The following is a 21,480-nucleotide window of genomic DNA, read 5'->3' on the forward strand; positions in this document are numbered from 1 at the left end:
GCAGTGAAAGAATATCTGATTTATTGAGCAGCCCGCAGGTCAGAGATCAGAAAAAGGGGGAAAGATAAAAAAAAAAAACACCCATAAATTCAGAGATGGAAAGTACTAATTTTATAAGTTACTGGAAGTATTAGTTTCATAGGAAATCAATGAAGTTGTTATTGTGTTCAATAATGTATTTTAAGCCATATGTTTTGCACTAGTACAAGATACTGATTATAGACCTCTGCTGTACCCACAGAGCAGGCACCGTGCCTGGATTCCTCACTGCAGCTCTGCCTCTACTCATTGTCTTGCCACCATTTACTACTGACCTTATGAGCTTATTCCAAGGGACAAAATGGGAACTCTGGTTATTTCCAAATATTTTTAGGCTGGCAAGCAACCCCGTACCTCAGCAGGCTGGTGAGCAGAACTAGAGCAATCAACACTTTGTACTTCAGCTTTTAAATTTTTTACTTCATTATTTCAGTTTCCCCAGTGGAGCATTTGTGAGGAATGATTGGTGAACACGGCAAGGAGCAATTGTTCTCCTAATGCTTCCAGCTCTATCTTTTCATCCAATATGAGACAGCAGGTAAGAACAGTGGTGGACCCAATTCTGTGCTCTTTCTCTAAGTTTCATTTAGACTCAACTATGTCTTTATCTCCTTGAGCAGAATTATCAGTTTCTAAGCTGAAGATAATGTTTTGTATTTTTATGTTTTCCTCCCTGTGTTATAGCAATCATTTTGCTTATTTACAAATCTTACCATCTTTGTCTTAGCCGTTTACTAAACAATGTAATTCATCTTAATGTTGATCAGCACAAAGCATGTCTGGCTTGCTCCTGGAATTGTAACAGAAGCCATCAACATTTTACAATTCTAATGCTTTCTACTGTATTTTGAAAGCAGTTAGTGCAAATGATATAGTGATAGCTGAACAGTTAATAGGCTCTAGCTGAAGCATATCTGAGAATACACATATTTTTTAGTTTACTTTTTATTATCTATGGATAAGAAACAGGCAAGATAACCCAGTGCCCTCTGAGCAGGAGGCTAATTTCAGCTCCATTTTCTTCTTTCTTTCTCTTCCTCTGTGTATAGTTCATATTTGGGTCAGACCAAAAGAAAATGATCACGGGACAAGAATGTTTCACAGCCTGAACTCAGGGTTGGACAACTACTAAGCAAGATTTTTCCCCTCTGTTTTTCTCATGCTAGTGTGATTTGACTTCTGTTAATAATTAAGCTTCAGGGGTTTTTTAATAAAAAATCTAGAGGATGAACTTCATATTTAGTTTCTGTTCTGCATCTTTTCACCATGTATAACGCTTAACTTGGGACTCAACATTTCTCAAGGCACTCATTTGGAATGATTTATATGGGCTTTGCTAGTTCAGTGGCAGGTGGGTAATTCCAGAAATTAAATATTAGCTGTTTTTTACTGATGTAACCATAAGCACTTAACAAAAGTAGTAAATATTACCATTCCTAACTTATAGAATATGCAATAAAAATGCAGACTGAAAAGTGGCTAGCAGGATAGGAACCACGTAGTGACAAAAATTAACAAAGGGATGGACCTGATCCTTCATTACTTAGCCAAAACTCCTACTGACTCTGGTCAAAATCTATCTTGAATGAAAATGATATAGGACTCCAGAGCTGAATAGTGGCCTGGGTAAAGTTAAGCTGAGAATCTTATTTCAGTTGCTTTCAGCAGGTCTCTAAAAAAAATTCACTAATACAAGTGGCACTAATTGGACCTCATGTTGGGAGACTTCGCAGAGGCGCTTGCAGCTGAATGGGCCTTGGAAACCAAACTCCCTCTTCTCTCTGGATATGGCTCCTTGAGGTCACAGGAAAAGCACACCAGGGGGGCAAGGTAGAAGAAGGCTGCTTTTTCTTTACCAGTGCTTTACCTTTTCTGTAGCTAGAATACTTCAATATTCCAGTCTCTCAATGTATCACTTACTCCTTGCTCAATATCGTAATTAGAGCTTTTCTTTTGTTGTTTGTTTTGTTTTTTACTGTATAGTGTATTAGACTTTTTTCAAACAAAATATATTTTCAAAACAGAAGTGCTGATCACAGGTGGTTATGAACCTGAATGCTCTGCAGTATGTACAGCAATTAAGAAAAGAGTGTGGACAGTGTGCAGAAGACAAAAGGTGGAAGGAATTATCTTTAGCCCCATTTTGAACAACAGTTGATGGTCAGGTATCTCTGAAGAGCTTTCAAGAAGATAGGTGAGGTTTCAGTTTGAATAGAAAGAGACAGGTTTGGAATAAATAAGTGGATCTGACAGCTGGCAACATAGGGATGATAGCTGAATCTCTGTTTGACAATGAGATTACACCAAAGTAAGATAGGGCTGGAAGGGGAAGGAGGCAGCAGAATATAACTCTGCTAAATACCTTCAGAAAGTTAGAGATGTGATGTCAGGATGAGGGATAAGTGAAGAAATTATTAGAGATGCAATGAAAGAACCATGAATGGACAAGGTCAGGGAAATCAGAAAGGACAAGATGTCAAAAACTAGAACTCAGTCAACAATTCTGAATGATGAAATGTAAAGGAAGATGAAATCGGAATAGTATTTCTCAGCTTTAATGGAGAAGAAGTCAATGCTGGTCACAGCTCAGACTAACTCCTAGGTATTCAGCCATTATAGAGATACTCTGTGTGTATGTAAAACAATCAACCATTAGAGATGTATCAGTTCCCTTCCCAGAGATGGACACACTTCCTTGTTTCTATGCATGTTTGCATGTGCATGAGAACTGAGTCCAATATTAGAAAAGAAACAGTACATTTAGAAGATTATCACACTTAACGGAATGCTTGTGGCTATTTTTAAACTAAATACATTTTGGCTGACTACTACCAGCTCAGGGAAGGTGTTCTTTTCTTGGACATATGCTCAGATCTTTTGTCTGAATTTCTATATTGAAGTTCTTGTGATATCGAACTCCTTGTTCATCTAATTAATTTTTTTATTCTACTAATTGCTTAGATCGTATTGGTTTACTCTCCAGCCCTAGAAGCCTGATTTTTATTTAGTTTGTGAATTTGTTCCAACACATCTTTTCATTCCTGTGTTTGACAAAACCTCCTCTATATTACCTAACAGGTGGAAATTTGGTATATCTATATTCTCAAAATACTATGCCGAAATGCTAATGCAAGTAGGTCATTTCCCTTCATTTCAGTGACTCTGTATTCTCATTAGCTTTCTTACTTTTCTACCAAATAGCCCACTGGACTTACAAAATCTCTTGCAGGCTTGCTGCTTCTTAATACTTGAAAAAATCTTATTTTCATGTCAGGCTATCTGCTCCTCAAATCCTCTGTCATCCTTCTAATCTCCACTGTGTATCTTAGCCACTCTATTTTATCCCTATTGACTTCACAAGTTAAAATTCTACCCTCAGAAAAATACATTTGTGACTGTACTAACTTCCTGAACCTTCCTGTAGCCCTGTTGCTCATTTTTGCTTGTCAGCTTCCTTTTTTGTTTAGGATTATGCATGCCTTCTGTTACGCTGTTATGGTTGCTCAAGTAGCCTCCATGCTGAGTCTAAGGATTTTAATTTCCTCACTTTTGACTTTAGGGTCTTTTTAACTAGCTTCCTCATTTTTTGTACAATCTCTCCCCTGAGGATGTTGAAGTTAATTATACTGTGGTCACTGTTACTTAGTGGTTCAACTTTACTTACTTTATAAACTAACTCCTGTGCATTACTTGAGAGGCTTTTCTTGACTTAGTTCTTTATAGCTCTAAGATTAAAACAACAAACATATGTATCAAAACATATTTTTAACATCCTAACAAAACTAACTGGAAAGTCTAGAAGGCAGCATGTACTTCCAGGAGAACTAATAGAAAGGACCAAGAGTACGACCCTAACCTTGGTGAAATGCCACCTAGTTTTCATTAACTCTAAGATTAGAACACATTAAATCAATTAATGATGGCTCCATTTAAAGGCAGAAATATAGAAGCATACTGATATCCCCACCATGTAATTTTAAATAATACCACAAAAAAGTCAGAGCTAGATTCAAAAGAGCATTTCCAGCAGGACATTAACCCCATTTTAGAGAAAGGGAACATATTTGTTGGCTTGTAATAATGTCTGCTGCAGTTCACTATTTTAAATTCCTCCATTGAAAATGGAAGAGCCTGGTATTTCCTAGCTCATGTATTACCTCATTACATCTTGATTTTGTATTGTAGTAATTACATAAATAAAATTGACTTTTTATGAAGTATATAATGAGTGACAGTGTTTGGAGAAGTGCCCTTTGGTTTGTGTTTTGGTTTGTTTTTTTTCCCCCAGTATGGAATGGAATGATAAGCATCAGAGAACTGATCAGAGTAAAATCTAAAACCAAAGTAGTGCTCTTACTTTTCTTAATACCTATGGTTCTGTTCTGTACTATGAACCTGCAGTCTGTCAAGAACAATACTGTATATTCTAAAAACTCACATAAACAACAGGCACTAATCAATGACAGTAAGCAGAAAATCCCCAGGTTACCCAGGAACCCCTAAAATCTTAATGAGTTGACTTCTTCCCCAGTCAGGTACTGGACATGAGGGACATTTTATTTGACCTTCTCAGACAAAAAGGGGAGTACAAACAAGGATGGACAGATCTGGAACTTACTTACCCTTGTGTCAACCAGGGATAACATTACTGATGTCTTCTGAACATCAGTACAGGAAAATCAGTAAAATAAATCTGTAGCCATCAAATCCTTTCTATAAATGCAAGTTCAGGACAGCTACTGGCTGTCTAACACTAGCTGTTGCCAGAAAGGTAAGTTAGAATGTCATGCTTCAGCAATCATATGGAATTACACTAATATAAAATGAGTATAAATTATATAAAACTCAGGCTCACACTATTTAATCACTGTTATGCTGTTGAGGATTGTAGAAATTTGAATATATGATTATTCCACACAGCAGTATGAATGAAATCTTTATTTTAATATTATGTAGTTCAATTTTGATTGAACATGCTTCCCCATTGTTAAAACAACCAGCCTATGTTACAGAAGTGCTATTTGATGTTTTCTTAATAACAAGTTAAAAACAATAGCTTATGACATGTTGTCTGATGATATCTTAATAAGTAGCAAGCCATCAGTAGTTATCATGTTACCTCATCCTGTGGCAGAAGGGATAAACAGATTCTCCCTTAGAAGGGCAGTGAAGCTGACACTGCTAGTGGTGTTTAGTTTGTGGTGATTGTGGTGATTGCATCTGAAGTCTGGCTCAAAACATGTTTTATTTTTATATGAAAAAGTTGTGGTAATTGCTACTGAAAACCCAAGATGGACAAACCTGAAAAAAGAACTATGAGGCCATCAACAGTGTGAGATGAGAAAAACTAGAGGAAAATCATGAATCTTATACCAGTAACTTCATACTGAGATTTTACTGTTTTTATTTCTAGAATTACTGCAACAAAATATAAAATCATGTTTTAAACATTAAGTGTTACCAAGTTAAAGGCACTGTATTTTATAAACTCCTTCATTCCCTTGTTGTTCATTCATTTGTTAGATAGTTCACTCCTTCCTTCCTTCCTTCCTTCTTTGCTTCCCTACTTCCTTCCTTTTTTATCTCTTTCTTTTTCTTTCTCTTTCTTTCATGGTATCTGAGTTCACCAGCTTAAGCCAGGCAGTCTACTGTGCAAGAGTTTAGTATGATATGAAGTAAGTACTTCCCCCTGCTCCAGCAACTTATGTCTTGCTGTTCTGGATTTCTCCTAAGTATCCTTGTTCTTCCAGGCTCATTAGTAACTTAGAGGGACTTGAATGCAGCAGTCTGATTTACATCAGTGATCTTATTCCTTTCAGCACAGGAGGGTTATCTTTTCTGTGACAAAGGCTATTGCAGATATGAATAACTATTTTCATACTGGGCTTTTTTTTGTCTAGCTGGAATCACACCATCATAGATTTTGCCTCACAAATCTGACTTCGCTTTATAGAGCAATAATGGTACAGTCAGCACTCTGCCATCACAGCAAGGTGAATACAGAAGAGTAACTTAGGTCAGTTGCTTCTTTATTATTGGCAGATGAAATAGTGTCTTCCACAGCTTCAGAGCAAGAACCAGCTCGGCAGTGTGTTTTCACTATGAAGGCAGTGCCATTCTGAGAAGCCATGGCAAGAGGTTTTTTGCAAGATGCAAGGCAGGACATGTAAGCCACAGAGAAGAGCAAACCACTAAGGAGCTAACCTACTGTTATTTAAAGCTGCTTGGGTGAAAATTTGGAGACTGAAATATGTATGAGACATTATCAGGTAACAAAAATACAGCAGTTCTGTCAACTCTGGTAGACTGTGGGAAGAGGAGGATAAGCACTGCAAAGCCAGTTTCACCCAACTGGAACTGTACTGAAAACAAATCACCTTCCTCACCTTCTTCTCTGACTCTTCTCTTGAGTTCATCTCTGGGTCTCTGTGGTAGCTACCACCTACACAGATGTTCACAGTCCAGCTTGATGTGTCCGTGTTTTAGTTTCACAATTCATATAGAAAGCTCTAGAGAGCACTTCTGACTTCAGACTTAGAAGGTTTGAATCATCTTCAGGAAATCAAAGTTCACTTGTAAAGAATATGGCACGTGGAAGATTTTGACACTTGAAAGTCACACACAACTTATGGAAAAAACATGGTGTCTGGCTGCCTAGCTTCAGACTATGATATCCCCACCCAAGAAGATGTAGAAACAGTCATTTGTTGTTACTAACATTCCTATTTATGGTTTTAGGTATTGATCATAATCACTTCTTCACAAATACCTCTTATTTCCAGTGGTCTTAGCTGAATCATTTTCAGCATTCAGACAGAGAATTTTATAGTTATCAAAATCCAGCTCTTGGTAAGGATATCCTCTGCTGCTCCACAGAAGAACTCTGAATGACAAATTGTAGAGCATAAAGTGGACACTGGATATCCTGAGCAACAGAAAAATGTATTGACAAAAACTTCTCCTGAGATGCAGGAGCATGTCTGATTTTTTGGATATATGACTTAATCCATGGATCTCAGCAACTGTGGCAGGAAAGCCTAGAGATCAGCAGATGAATACTGGCCTGCAGCCCTGAGGATGAGGTGTCTGGTTCTGATGGTTCACAGGTATAAGTGGTAATTATTGCAAAGCAGCCAAAGGAATTCTGCAGCTCTGAACTGAAGCACCATCTGATCTCCCACAAAGCAAAAAGTTCTTCAGAGACCTCAGTGCTTCCTGGTTCCTGCAGTTCCTCAGCTTGGCTTCAGGCTGAACCATCTGTTTGTTATCTGTACTCCACTTTCAAAAGAGATACACAGGGTAACCAGATCGATCCTGCTTTGACCTGAGCTTTAACACTGGTTACAGGTATGGAGTGATGGGAGAAGGGGCACTGATTTTGTTGGTACTTTAAAATGAAGTCTAAAAAGCAAAGGAACTTTTCAAAATAGTCATCCTCTGATATTAGTTTGGATGTTTGGATTAGTTCTCTCTACAAAAAGATAAAAAAACAGAGAGGAAAAGAAGAGAAACTAAACCAAAACAAAAATATATTGGTTTTCTGTCTTTCTTTTAAAATAATAATTATTTTTTATTCATTTTATCATAATTTTTTTTTGGTCACAGACTTGTGAATCTTTAAGTCTTCGTGTCAACAATATAAAAACCAGTTTAAAGGTCCCAAAATGTAAAATGTTATCAATAGTGTAAGTGATACAAACAGTGGAAATAATTAAAGAGAAAAAAATTTGGATTTTCTGACGCAAAAAAATAAACGCACACTTAAAAGCAATGAACTGAGGGCTCTGGGAGATATTTTTCTATTTTCCCCACAAAACTAAATAGCCTATTTTTGTTAATCATAAGAGATTCTAATGGAGGGAAATGGCTGTTGAGAGACAGTAGCACAAGGAAATGTTTGCCATATTTAGATCTCCTTTCACTAAAAAATGAAGAGGTCATTTCAGGTCAATCATCCTGGGTGCTTTTCTTTAGGGGAATGAGTCTCCAGCATGGGTCTTTATATTAAAGGATTTCATGGTCCTGAGTTATAGCTATTGGTATAATCACAGGTTTCAGAAATAAGAATAGTTATTTCTTATTTCTTTGTGAATGGAGAATGAAAAGGTCATTCAGTGCATGGTACTTCAAAGACTTAAAAGGAAAGGTATTTTACTGCTTACTTAGCTTTTTATGTACTATCTAGGAAGTATGCATAATGTTGCCACACTGCTATGCAGAAAGGGAAAGAAAGATCCTTTTTTATTTTATGATAAAACTTGACATACATCTGCATTTCTTAATTTGACCATAAAATCATAAGGTTTATGAAATCATGGAAGATATGAAGAAAGTAAATAAGAAACTGCACTTATAATAAAATATTTGGTGTGAAGTCAAATTAAATTACTAGGGTGGGTTCAGCACAAACAAAAGGAGGGGATTTTCACCTGCTATGTGATTAAGCTATGGAAGCTCCATGCCATAAAAGGTAGTGGAGTCTGAATTATACATGAATTTAATAGCAACTGAAAAATTAATGGAAGAAACCGCCCCTGAAATCTGTTTTGTAGAAAATACACTTATTTATTGGAGGCAGGGAGAGGATTCCACATACTTCTGTGTTTTTACACTCTTCTTTAAACATCTGCCAGTGTTAATTTCAGAGACAGAATGCTCTTCATATAACTCATTGGCTATATTCTATATTCTTACAACTATCTTTGGTGGGGATTTCCTTTTTTTTTTTTTGCATCAGTTTTTAGATTTTCCTCTGTATTTTCCAAAGATCAGTTGCACTCTGTGTAATTACAAATTATTGTTTCTCAACTGGTAATGAAAAACAAGTAGATGAAACCCATTTCGATCCACACAAGTGGGTACATACTCTGACTTAAACATCCCTCTGGTTTCAGGGCACACAGAAATGGCTCTGCAGGCCAAGCAGCCACCTGAACAGTGCCTGATGATCACAGCTTGGGAGCAGTAAGAACTGCCCTCAGAAAAAAAGGGATTTTTTTCTGAGGCAAATTATGTGGGTGCTTCTGGAGGGTGCTGGCACATAAGCTGGGCCAATGGCCCATAACTCATGAGGCATATTGTTTGGTAATGACAAGAATCACAAGCCTAAGGTAGGTAAAATAACTTGTGCTTCACATTGAAAAAATACCTTTAGTAAGCTTTCAATCATCTTATAAATAGCTGTGGAGGTTTCAAGAATCTTCACACATCAATTTGGAAAAACATACATGAACATTTTAACCAATGTTATTCAGGTAGCAGTATATTCTCTTTCCAGGCACAACCTTTTAGATGGTGCTTAACTACTGAGCTATAAAGTCAGCACTTTTTTTCTTGCCATTCCCATTGGCTGAGCCATAGCAGAGTGAATTTCTCAAGCAAATTTGGATTATAGCACACTTCAGGAGATTTGTCACTGACTGAGAAGAAAGAGTTAACTATGTTTTCATGTAATTTGTTGCTGTAGGTGCATTACATATTAAAATACAGGTTCAGCCACATTCACCCAAATTCATCCTACAGTGCACAGTATAAATCCTCTGTTTCTATGGTATTGAACTAAGGCTTTCTGGTCAATCTGGAAGTATCCTAAGGCTTTCAACAATCTTTTAATTCCTGGATTATTTCCTTCTGCCTAGAGTTTCCCTTCTGTTTCCCTTTTGTTTGCTATTAATACTTCATCTCTTCTGGGAGGGTAATTCACAGTTAATCAGCTCATCTATTCTGAGACATCCAAAACTGCTGCTCTATGGACAGGCCAGCAGGCATTGCCATAACCCTTGTGTAATTAAACATTCCTTAGGGGCTTCACTGTCTCTGCTGCCCTTAACTGTTACAGTTACCAACCAAATACTTTATTTTATACAAAATAAAGTTAAGAGTGCACCATACTACTTTGATCTTCAGTGTCTGCTTTACCCTTTACCTAGAAGAAATTCTGGTCACTCATCCTCTCCTCACCTTCCCAGTCTCCTCTGCCTCAGCATTACCAGATTTACAAGCTCACATTTGTTTTATCAGGCAGTCTTTTAAACCAGCATTTCCACAGACTTAATTTGCAGTGTTCATGTTGCCAGATCCATCAGTGTATCTTCTGTAGCGAGGATGAAATCTTACAATTTTCCTCACACATTCCTGTTTATTTTTATTAAACTCCTCATTATTAACTATGAGCTCAAGGCAGGTCATTCTCTTCTGGAAATACACAAATATACTGATTTTCTGATTGCTTTTCATGCTTATCACATAATCTATGTAACTGTAATATTTCCTGCTCAAAAGTTTTAGCATGCACCTCTATATTATGTATGTTGAGAAACTGTTGATGAACAGGTACCAACATGGGATTGCTGTTATAATTTCTTCCCCTAGGGGTACGAAAATATGCTCATTACAAATCACTCAGCTACAGAATAGATGTTTCACTGAGACATATTTAAAGGCAATTAGGAAACACTAATGTTGCAAGCAATTTTTTCCTGGCATTTGTTAGATATCAGCCTCTATCAGTTCATTCACCTACTCAACTATCCAGTCCTCTCAACTCTAGTTCTTGAAATACAGTTTTCATACCTTGTTTTCTCCACACTGGGGGGAATGCATATTTCCTAATAATTCATTTACTCGTGAGAGGATTTAAATTACCCATTTGAATAATCCAGCATTTTATTCCTTAGTATGTCCAATCTAAAACTATAAAACGTAAACCAGCCTACTACTCTTATATATTATGCTGTTCCCATTAAACACTTATTAGGTGTGTTTATCTTAAGAAGTTTAGCAAATCTTTATAAAGCACACTAAACAGACCAGACTAAAACCAAAACTGTCTATCTCTTTTCTCTTTTTAATTTAATGCTATCCCTTTTCCAAACAGGGTGATGAAATTCAAGAAGCTGTTAGTCATTCCTGATTACCAAGGCAACGGGCCTAAGGACAGTCCAGAAAATCCAGACAATAATTCAGAGTCAGGACTGGGTATTGGTGCATCTGCATCAGTGCTCAAGCCAGGGCTGGATGCTGAGGCCTGAGCTGCCATACAAATCATGTGGCAAAGGGGGTGGGTGGAAGTACTTAATCCCAAGTACTCACATTAGTACCAGAAATGCTCCTTCTCATCTACCCAACCATTTATTTCACTTAGTATGTTTGCAAATAAATCTTTCAGGACTTTTTGCATAAACATTTACCATATTTTGTACTTATTACTTCAATGAGGGTGGTATGATTTCTTCTGCTCAGTCTCTCTGGGGAGCAAATGGGATAGAAAAGTACAGTATGTATTTTTTCTTTCTCACCCTCCTAGCTGACTGGACTCTTCAGGCAAGCAGTCAGCTTCAAGAGTGATCTGCAGTTTAGGGGTTTTTTTGAACTAATTTTTCACGTTTTTTATTCCTCACTGCAGATCATCTCCAACTTTAAAAAGTTAGAAATTGGTAAGTTATGCTAAAAATTGTCCAAACTTTCTCAAAAACTTGCAGTAAAACACATTTAATAACATTGTTGGGTACCTGTTTGATCCTGTTAGCCAGCTCCAATAAGGCAGCCTTAAAAATCTGTCTATCTGCAATTTCTGAGGTAACGTTAGCTGTGTTTTCAGCAGACTGCATGTCATCTCTCCTTCACTTCTTTTGGGGAAGCCTTTATGACCTTACTTGGGCTTGTCATTCTTTCTAATCATCCTTTATTGACTTTTCAGCAGCTTTGATTTCTGTGACTAGCAGTGCAAAACGTCCTATCACAGCTCTGCGGCAGTACCAGCCCATGGCTCCTCTCTCTGCCTCTTTTTTCACTTCTCCTCTAGTCCCTCGCCATCAGACACTTTATTTTTGCTTGGGACTCCAGCCCATTTCTTGCCACGCCGGGTACCGGCTCTCCTCTTCACAGAGCTTTCCAGGCCGGGCAGTCCTGGGCCTCACCTGCTCCAGACACCATCCCAGGGTTCGCTACGGGCGGTCACGCGTGAGGCGCGTCCCGGCCCCGCTGAGGGACGATCCGGCTGCGACTGCCAGGAGGAGGGCAGAGGGACAGCGGCTGCCGCAGGTGAGCATTCTCCTCAGCCCCCTCCCTGCCGCTCCGGCTCGGTGGGACTCTGAGCCGTGGTTTAGCCCTGTGTGTCCCAGGAGCGGTGTCCCAGGAGCGGTGCCCCAGGAGCGCTTCCCCATCCTCCCCGGGACCCCGTCCTGAGGCGCCCCTGAGGGGAGCGGCTCCTCCCTCCCTCCTCGCGCCGCCGGGGGTCAGGGCGGTGACTCCGCCCCTCGGGCAGTGACCCCGCCCCTCGGCCCCGCCGCACTACAGCTCCCGGCAGCCCCCGCGCCGTGACGTGGCCGAGGCGACGGCGGCGCCGGGCGGGATGGAGTGAGGGGGCGAGCGGCGGACAGAGCGCAGCCCACCGAGCCCCGGCCCCCTCCCCCCCACCTCTCTCTGGCCCGGGCTTATGCGGCCCCCCAGAGACCATGGGATCCAGGATCAAGTGAGTGCCCTCCCCGGAGCTCTCCAGCCCCTTTTGCAGGCCCTCAGGAAAGCGGGACCGCTCTGGAGAGCGAGAAGGGCACTTCCCCGCCCTCCTTCCCGCTCCCTGCGAGGCCGCGCGGGCCAGACCCCGGCCGAGCCTGCAGGCCTCGGGGGAGGGCGAGGAAGAGGGGGAGGAAGAAGAGCGAAGAAGCCTCCCTTCCTCTGGGCAGCCCCTGGGCCGGCAGAGGGGAGGTGGCGGGGAGAGGGCCCCGTGCTGCCCAAGCCCACCTCAGCGGCACGACCCGGGGCACTGAGCTCCCCCGGCCCCCTGCCCTGAGGAGGGGAGGAACAGAGTGTTGTTTCCCGCCCTCAAACCCAGACCTGGTCCGTTGTCTATTCCTGTCCTGTCATTAGTGCTCCGTCTGGCAGCTCCTGGGGCCAGGCTGTGAGGGCAGCTCGAGTGCTGTGGGTGCAGGCTGTGAGAGGGTTGGGGTGCTGGGATGGGAAAGTCTGCATTGCCAGCACTGGTGACATCTGTACTGGGGGTGTGGTGGGGTCGAGGCAGCTTGAAGCCTCCTTGCCTAGGGTGGAATATGCTGAAGGAAGGATGGATAGTCTAGCTGTCATGTCTGGAAAGTGCATTAACAAGGGGACTGGGACAAAGGAGGAGAGTGGTGCAAGTGACTAATGTTTTGGGCCCACAGCTCCATGCCCTCAATATTTTTACTTTTCATAAAACTGGAGGTTGATTTATTAGTTTGTATGTTTGGTATTGTCACATTAAAGATCTCGTTTCTTTTATATGCCATTTCAAACACATTCAGTTCCTCTGAGACAGGTAGAGGTGTAATAAAGCTATTGCCAAGCAGGGAGTGCTGACATCTTGGTGCATGAAAGGTGTGGTAGAGTGGAGAGATCCAGTTAGATTGTGTTTTATTCAGCATTTCAGCAGGTGCTGTTGAACAATTGCTTTTCCCTCTTGAACAGGGTGTTCTTCAAGATTACATAGGGCTTTAACTTTTCACCTCATGTTTAACTTGAATGCGAGGCTGCAGGAGACATAGTTTGTTGTGTCTTTAGTGTGTTGATGCATCTTCATGTTCCCAAGCCCAGAGGCTGGGTAGACACAAATGTGTATCTATCCAGCCAAATGTTTTAGGGCACTTGAAGCAGGTAATTAGTGCTTGTAATGACAGCACTGAGATGATTTGTTGGTTCCAATGGAAGAAATGGTCTTCAGGAGGTACTCAGCTGTTGCTATAAAGGAAAACAGAAGTTTGATAAACTGGTTGGACTCTTAGCTTACATTTCAATACAGGTAGAATCTAAAATTGTTGCTATTTTGATAGCAGAGCAGGTTACATCTGTAATTTCCACCTTTGGATCCTGCTGTGGTCACCCCTGCTCAGGTCACTTTAAAATTATGATCTAAAGTGACTTCTTATGATGATTTAAATCTATTACAAGGCCGATGCTCACTTGAAATGTAGTTTCTTTTGTCTACATACTCAATCCAGAAGCTATGTTTGCCATCTTTGGATTTTTGAGAGCTTATTTGACCTGGAGTGGCTTTGCATTCACTTTGCTGAATGTGAACATAATCACTTGGATGAGGCACTTCAAGTGGAAACCTCTCTGGTACCAGTGAGGAGATGGAGCAGTTACAGTTATTTATTGCTGCCAGTGGACTTGGACTTTTTTCTGTGCAGTTTTTTGGGGTGAACATATATTTCAAGATTACAGACAAAGCCCATATCTTCCTCTGTAACTGGGAGAACACAGGTGATAACCCTATCTAAGCATTACTTTTCATTCCTCTTGGAACTTGTGAGAAAGCATTTAGTCCTTTTTGTGATTAACTAACTTTGCCTTGAGCAACAATTAATAAATTGCTTATTTTCCACTTTGGATGGAACACTGTGGCCAAGTACAGTAGGGACTGAATTTCAAAATAATCCTGTAATACATGAAGAACAAGAGAACCTGCCTGAGTAAGAGGCTTTTCTGCTCTGCTTTTCTGAGCTGGGTGTTTAATCCGACAAAGATTTTCAGGTTGATAAGAGGCTTCCTTGTTTGGGGCAGATGGAAGTGTGAACAGGACAACTGGTTTATAATTGGGCAGATGGAGATGTGCCTCCTTTGGTGGTGTCACCAGGAAGTGTTGGAGCCCTAGCAAAAATCCAGCAGTCAGATCCCTTGCTTCATGCTGTGGATTGATAATCAGGAGATACTCAGCTCCTTGGCACATGATCACTTGAACACACTGGGATGTACTTTGCATGAAACCTGGGCCTGTGTGTGTCAGTTGTATTTTTGGTGGATGTATAGTAATGAGTGATTTGAGTGAAAAACTGTTTAGAAAAATTATCAGTGGCTGCATCAGAATGAAGTGAAAGAAACCAAGAAGTTGCCAGCAGTGTAAGCTTTCAGCTGTGTGCAGCTGCAAGCAAGGAAAAGGTAAATTGAGCACTGGGTTCAGCTTTGTGTTGGACCTGTCACACTGGCAGCTGTGCCAGAGAGGTTGTGTCAGGCAGGTAACTGGCATTTATCACAGAAGCATTCCTTTCTTTTAGAGCTCCTTTGTAAATTCCTATTTACAAAAAAAGTTGCATTTCCTTCTGAAGTGATCCAGTATTTTTGTAACAGTGTTTCTTCTGTATTTTTATAATTGCATCTGTATGTTCACTCGGTAGCTGACTGTGGGTCTTCGAGTGGCTGTTGGGAGGAAAGAAATCTTTGTGTTTGTGTTTAAGCTTATTCTGCTGTGGTTGATTTCAGTGGGTTGAGGTTTCAGTACAATGCACAGGTGGCATTAGATGTCTGCAGGGTAGCTTAACAGTCCTTAAAATGGACTACAAAATATATATGTTATGATGCATGTTTATGGTATATTTACAAACTGTATGAAATCTGGTATGACTTGTTTCCTTAATTGCACTGAAATGTTATAAAAATATTCAGATTTCAACAATGACTTCATTCTCGCACTGAGGTGTTAGCTTGTTGAATGCAGTCTTTAAAACTAAGTTTCTGACTTGGCAAAGCTACTTTAATTTCACTGTTCACAGAAATAAGTGGACATTTGTCATGGAATATTAAAATACAAAATGTGATGTCTTTTTGTCTGAAAGTTTTGATATATATTATGTGCTTTTTCCAGCCGTGTTGTACAGTGTTTTCACTAAAGAAATTGAGCACAGAGTCTAACATAATACTATGAAGGTGTTTGTTATTTTATTTTACCTGTAAAAATATTATAAAATTTTAATTAAGGAAACAGGGTGCTAAAAATAAAGTCATAAATAAGGAGGGTAAGATAAGGCTGCACAGCAATATATACAAAAGAAAAATACATTTCTAGTGTTACTTGGGTATTACTTCATCCTCATGCTGTACCATGGTTCTATCAATGTAGCTGAGAATCTCCATAGTTGAAGTGGATTTTATGCAGCAACTCTTGAGAGAAGTATGAGAAGTGTGCAAATCTGTTTTGTACCACCAAATGACAGTTGATTTTCTGATTTTGGATTTCTCCTAACTTACAAATGCAGCTTTCTGAAGAATGGCTACTTGAGACAAAGCAGTTGGGAACTGGAGGCAAATGAAATTAACATGAATTGACTGGTGAACCATTGCTGCTCCTGAGAGGTGCTCTATAAAACTGTAGATCCTGTGCTACTGAAGCCAACAGTAGCTTTTCTCTCACTTTAAATAGGTGTGGGGTTTGGCTTAGAGCCACTGGAGTTACACTGAGTGGGCCTGTGGCATGGTTAGAAATGTTTTGTTTAATCTCTTTCGGTGTTAAAGCAGGATTAAAAAATAGAAATGCTCTGGAGAGTAGGCTGAACTCCTTGACATATTTATAAGTTTGGTTTGTGATGCTTGGTAAGATGAGTTTGATTATTTAAATGATAATTCAGGTAGAAATTCTAGCATATATATATATATGTGTGTTTTGTCATTATTTTCATCTTCAGCTGTAATGGTGGTAACAAAATTCACAAGTTAATTATACCTCAACAAGTTTCTAATGTTAGCTGGTTTACATTAACACTTAGGAGACAATTTATCACTATACCAGCAGCCATAAAATTAGAGCAGTAATTATGCAATTTTGATTCTTGATTTTAACCAGAAAATCTAAGAATAAAATGTTACATGTTCAGACTCATAAAATCCTTATTTCAGTAACTAGACATTTACAATCTAATGTGTGATTCTCCTTAATCTCAGGAAAAATTTTGGAGTAGCTAAAATTGTTGCAGTCAGGAATTTAACTCAAAAATATGCTGTCTTATATAATCACCTGCTGCCTTTCCATGCTCCTTATGAAATGTAATTACAGAGCTTCAGTTATAGCTACATTAGTAAGATCTGAAACGTACACTCAAAGTTTCTTTGGTTTTTTGGTTTTTTTTTTCTTTTAATGTTTTACTAACTTTTTACTTTTATTACTGGCGTATTTGCAACTCTAGAGCTGAATAAGTCTCTTTCCTGAAGAATAATTTACATTATGTAGCTGAATTTGGTTTTATTTTTGGCTGTCACACCTATTTCCTTATTTTACATGCATCTGGCAGCTTTCTGAATTTAAGACTGGAGTCTCTAATATTCTTCAGCATGGCCTTTTTTTTTTTTTTGACAAAGGGAGAGAAATATTTTGACAGAAATTAGAGAGGGGAGCTGTCTTTATCCTAAATAGAGCCTCTTAATGTATGCATGAAATGACTTTGCCTCCTCTTGACTGCAGCTTCTTTTTTTTCCCCTCTGTTTTCCTAAACTAATAAGGATTGTGAAGCTGAATTCGAGGGTCACAGTGATGCAAATGCAAACCTGGGTTGTTTGTCCCATGTTGGATGCCATAGCTGCTTCCAGCTTGGTGAAAAGAGTATTCAGGATTATATTTTTTTGTCAGAAACCCCTGTTTGTTTAGCACATAGATGATTTACTTTCTCCTTTGAATGTAAAGGTGAAATAAAAAGTTTCACATGTAATCAAAATTCCTGTTGTGGCCAAGAACTGCAGCAACTGGTGTCTCTCTGAGTCACATTCTGTGAAGTGACACACCAGGCATGGTTTTCTTTCTCAGGCAAAGGTCTGAATGAAAGTTCTGGTAGAACTGAGATGTTTTAGCATCTAGAGATGCAGACTCGTCACATTAATTGACTTTAAGGTTCTGTGTGCCTGATTTCTATTTTCTGATTCTCTTTTTTCCCTCTGTAGAAGTTTGTCTGCAGCCTCCCTGTGCACACTGGCTCAGCTGAGCTGCAGCCATCTCTTTTCACATACCACTAGGGCAGAAAGATCTGGTGTAAAGTCAGCACAGACTGTAAACCAAGAAATCTACTTTATCGAGTTGTCATTGTAAAGTGTGCATTTTGAGAGCCTCTTTTTACTGAGGAGTTGAAAGCACACTTGAAAAAAATTCTCACTGTGCTAAATATCTTTTTTGTTCCTTTCAGACAAAATCCGGAAACAACCTTTGAAGTTTATGCAGAAGTGTCCTATTCAGGAATCAGTTGCACTGGGAAAGGTACTGTTTTGCACTGTAATTCTACCAATTTATTGGCTAAAACTATTCTTAAGAACCCTGTATTGTGAGAAAATGAAGAATATTTAATATTATGCTATTTTAAAAGATGTCTTGATCACTGGTTCTGCAGAATCTCTTACAGTTAGGGCTAATACTGAAAAAATCTTGCTTCTGTCCCTGGTTGTGGATACGTTTCTGACTTCTTTGACTGGTTTGACTGTTTTTGTCTTTTAAAATAGAAATAACTTAATTAGGTTGAAAAATTAAATGTGTTTTCAAATGTGTGTTTGCTTCTCATATAAGGAATAAGTAGTTTTAAAACAAAAAGACCTGTAAAACTTCTTGTGTGCTATTTATTTTTACTTCCTTTTTTGTACTTGTTTACAGAAGTATTTTGAACTGTATCTGGAATGTTTCCTTTGATCAAATGTGCTTATCTAGAAATAAGGCAGGAAAGCAGCTTATGATTTGGTTAGTTAGCTGTTTTTACCAAACATTGTTACCAAGTCATAATTGTAGAAGTATTTTTCTGTAATGTTATTTCTTTGTAATAGCATTCTGGTATTTATGCTGCAGAACTCCCATAACTGCTGAAACCAACATGAAAATGTATTTGATCAGATAAGCAGGAAAAGCAAAGGCTGAAATTTGTAATCCCAGGATTCAGTTATTTTTGTGAAATCAGTCTCTAGAATGTTATGAAAAGGAGGGATGTCAAAATGAAATATTTATAATTAGTTAATATACCCTGAAGTAATATTCTTTTTATGTGTTTAGAAATGATCAGGTGTTTATTGTATCTGTGTTATAATGAGCCAATGGAAAGGGTTTTTAATTTTATGAACTGGAAAGCCACTTTTTGCCTTTTCTATCTGTATTTGTTTGTTACAATTGGGGAAATTCACATAGCTGTAACTCTTCCCTTTACTGCCAAAGCCTCCATAGGAGTTGTGACTGGAATAGAGTTCTGGCTTGTCCTACTGCTATGTGCCATCACCACCATTTGATGTAACTGCAGGAGCCCTTTTAATAACTGGTCTTTGTTTCTGCACATCTGACCTGGATTCTAGTGCCAGAAAATCTGAACAAATTTGACCATAAACATTACATTGTACAGTACTAGTGTCTGGGTATAATCTTCTCTTTGAAGTTTGTTTGCATCCCCCTGGAGGGATTAATTCCCTGCTGTGGGAAGGTGGGTTAAAAAGCACGGAAACTACTTTACAGGTTTTTAATTGGAGAATTTAGTATACATTTTGTTCTATAAACCAACTGAATCTGTGGGAGTTTCACTTAGTTGTGTTCATTGGTTTGTTGCATGCAGTTGTAGGTGAAAAATCTTCAGAAATTGTTTTTAGTAAATAAAAAGTTTTACTTTTTTTTTTACAGTTCATATATTCTGAAGTTATTAATTCTCTCTGAATATTTTTTTTTTTTTTACAAACTGTTTGGGTTTGGGGTTTTTTAAAAATTATTATTTGAGGTACCCTTTAGCCTCAGAAGTCTTAGATTTGTGTGTCCCCACATATTCTGTCCTTCTGTTGTAAGTAAAGGTTGATGTTTGGTTCTCCACAACATCAACTGTATTTAACAGTTGTTACTGTTGTAACAAGCTGTACTGTAACCCTGAGCAAATCACAGACCTAGAGCCCTCCATGTGTTCTTTTCTACTTCTTGACCAGCTCTTCTAGGCCAGAAGACCAAGAGGATGTATCTGCATCAGCTTTTTTTTTGTTTTTTTTTTCTTTCCCAGTAAGGGAATATACGTTAAATGGCAATAGTTATTGTTAAGAAAGTAAAATGTGTAAGAGGTATGTAAGGACCAAATTACTATTCATGTTTAAAGAAGCTATTTCTTCCCATGGACTGGATCCCTAAAGGACAAATGTTTTTTGAAGTTCATGTCTAGTATCATTCTGACATGTCTTGAGAATGAATTTCTCCAAAGCAGTAACAGTCCTCGTGTGGGATATTGTGTGGCTTGTGGGATGGTAAAACGTGCCTGTATTTTGTTTTATTCAAAAGTTTGTGTAGTGAAGGATGTTTTCAATGTGACTGTTAAATATCAGCTGCAATTAAAAACTTTAATATATTTCATGTTTCACTTGTGTCTTGCTGAAATGGGAGATACTGACTGTTGTTATTAACCACTGACAGCTGGATGTTCAAGTAGCTTTGTTGTTCATGTAATTGTTAACAATCTTGCATTAAATGTTTATTTCTGTAACAATTTTTGAAATGAATTAAAGCAGTGTTACCCACTGACTATCTTATAGAAGGCTTCCTCTTAGTCACCAAGGCAGTTGACTTGCAACCTGATCTGAACTCACACCTGGCCCTTCTTTGAGAGGAGCTTGAACTGGAGACCTCCCAAGGTCCCTTCCAGCCTGAATTAGCCCATGAGCCTAAGGTTTGATTCCTAGAAATGTAAACTTCAGGAACATCTGGAGGATGTTTTGTACTCTTAATAAGGTATGAAGAGAAAACTTAATCAAAACCAAAGAAGTTGAAAAAGCAAACATTTTATTCCAATCCAGACAGAACTTTACCAAACCACAATGAAATGTGTGAACAGGGAAAGGAAATGATCACTGGATCAGCCCAGCTGTGGTCTCTCTGGCCTAAAACTTTTGTCTCAAAAGTGCATTTATCTTAGCTTTGTTTCCACTCCTACTTTTTTGTTTTATTTGGGCTAACTGGAATTCAGAACTTTTCAGCTTCATCAAATAGCACTGCTGCTTTGTTCATATGCTCTTCTGATAAAATATTGATGCCTTCTCACCAAAAGTCTAGGGCAGCCAAGAAGAATAGCAGGAATGGAGTCTGCATCTTTACAGTGACAGTGCATGGGAGTTACCCAGTGAGGAGTCTGTGTTGTGTATGTCAGGTACCAGTGTGTCAAGCAGAGGAACTTTCCAAGTTGCTTCTCACCAGCTCCCACATACTTTGAGTAAGACAGGAAAAAAGTGGTGGTGTTATTTAAAAAATGAACATTATTCTACGGAAAATATTGACCAAAACTTCATTTTTTCTGTTGTGGTGCTGGGTAGGTACTGGGTAATGACTGTGAGTCAGAGGGGAAGGTGCATTGCAGAGCTGATACAGAAGCCTGACTAATAACCTGACTTGAGCTAGAGAGTCTTAACAGGTGCCCTTTGAGAGTGGTGTAACTAGGATGGAGTAAGATGCTATTAAAGTTGATTACTTAGACAAATTCCTGTTCACATAAGAGCTCTGAAACCTATGTGTGGGGTTTATGTCTTTGTGCATTTTAGTGCTGTGTAGTTCTGACAATAGCATGGTGTCTAACTTTAATTATCACTTAGAAATAAAGAGGCCATCTGCCTCACTATGTTCAGATGTATTGCTTTAAAAAAAAATGCACAATTAAACAAAAAGGTTTTAGATTTATCAAGGAGAATTTTAGAGGTTTCACTGGTGTGAGTTAACCTTGC

General features: G+C 38.9%; 1 protein-coding gene across 8 annotated transcripts in view; it reads left to right on the top strand.

Moving 5' to 3' along the window:
• The first annotated feature begins 12,355 nt into the window (after positions 1–12,355).
• DENND1A (DENN domain containing 1A) overlaps positions 12,356–21,480 on the top strand; it is a 163,798-nt gene continuing 154,673 nt past the window's right edge. For 4 of the 8 annotated variants that reach the window (XM_071766185.1, XM_071766186.1, XM_071766187.1 and 1 more), the window contains exons 1-2: positions 12,357–12,511; positions 17,955–18,025. In XM_071766185.1, coding sequence (XP_071622286.1) covers positions 12,495–12,511; positions 17,955–18,025 — 88 coding nt within the window. In that variant the 5' untranslated portion in view covers positions 12,357–12,494. Of the gene's footprint in view, positions 12,512–17,954; positions 18,026–21,480 lie in introns of all 8 variants that reach the window. The other 4 variants (XM_071766189.1, XM_071766190.1, XM_071766192.1 and 1 more) reach the window with 2 other exon arrangements.

Source organism: Heliangelus exortis, chromosome 22 (assembly GCF_036169615.1).
Source record: "Heliangelus exortis chromosome 22, bHelExo1.hap1, whole genome shotgun sequence".
NCBI classification, from domain to species: Eukaryota; Metazoa; Chordata; class Aves; order Apodiformes; family Trochilidae; genus Heliangelus; species Heliangelus exortis.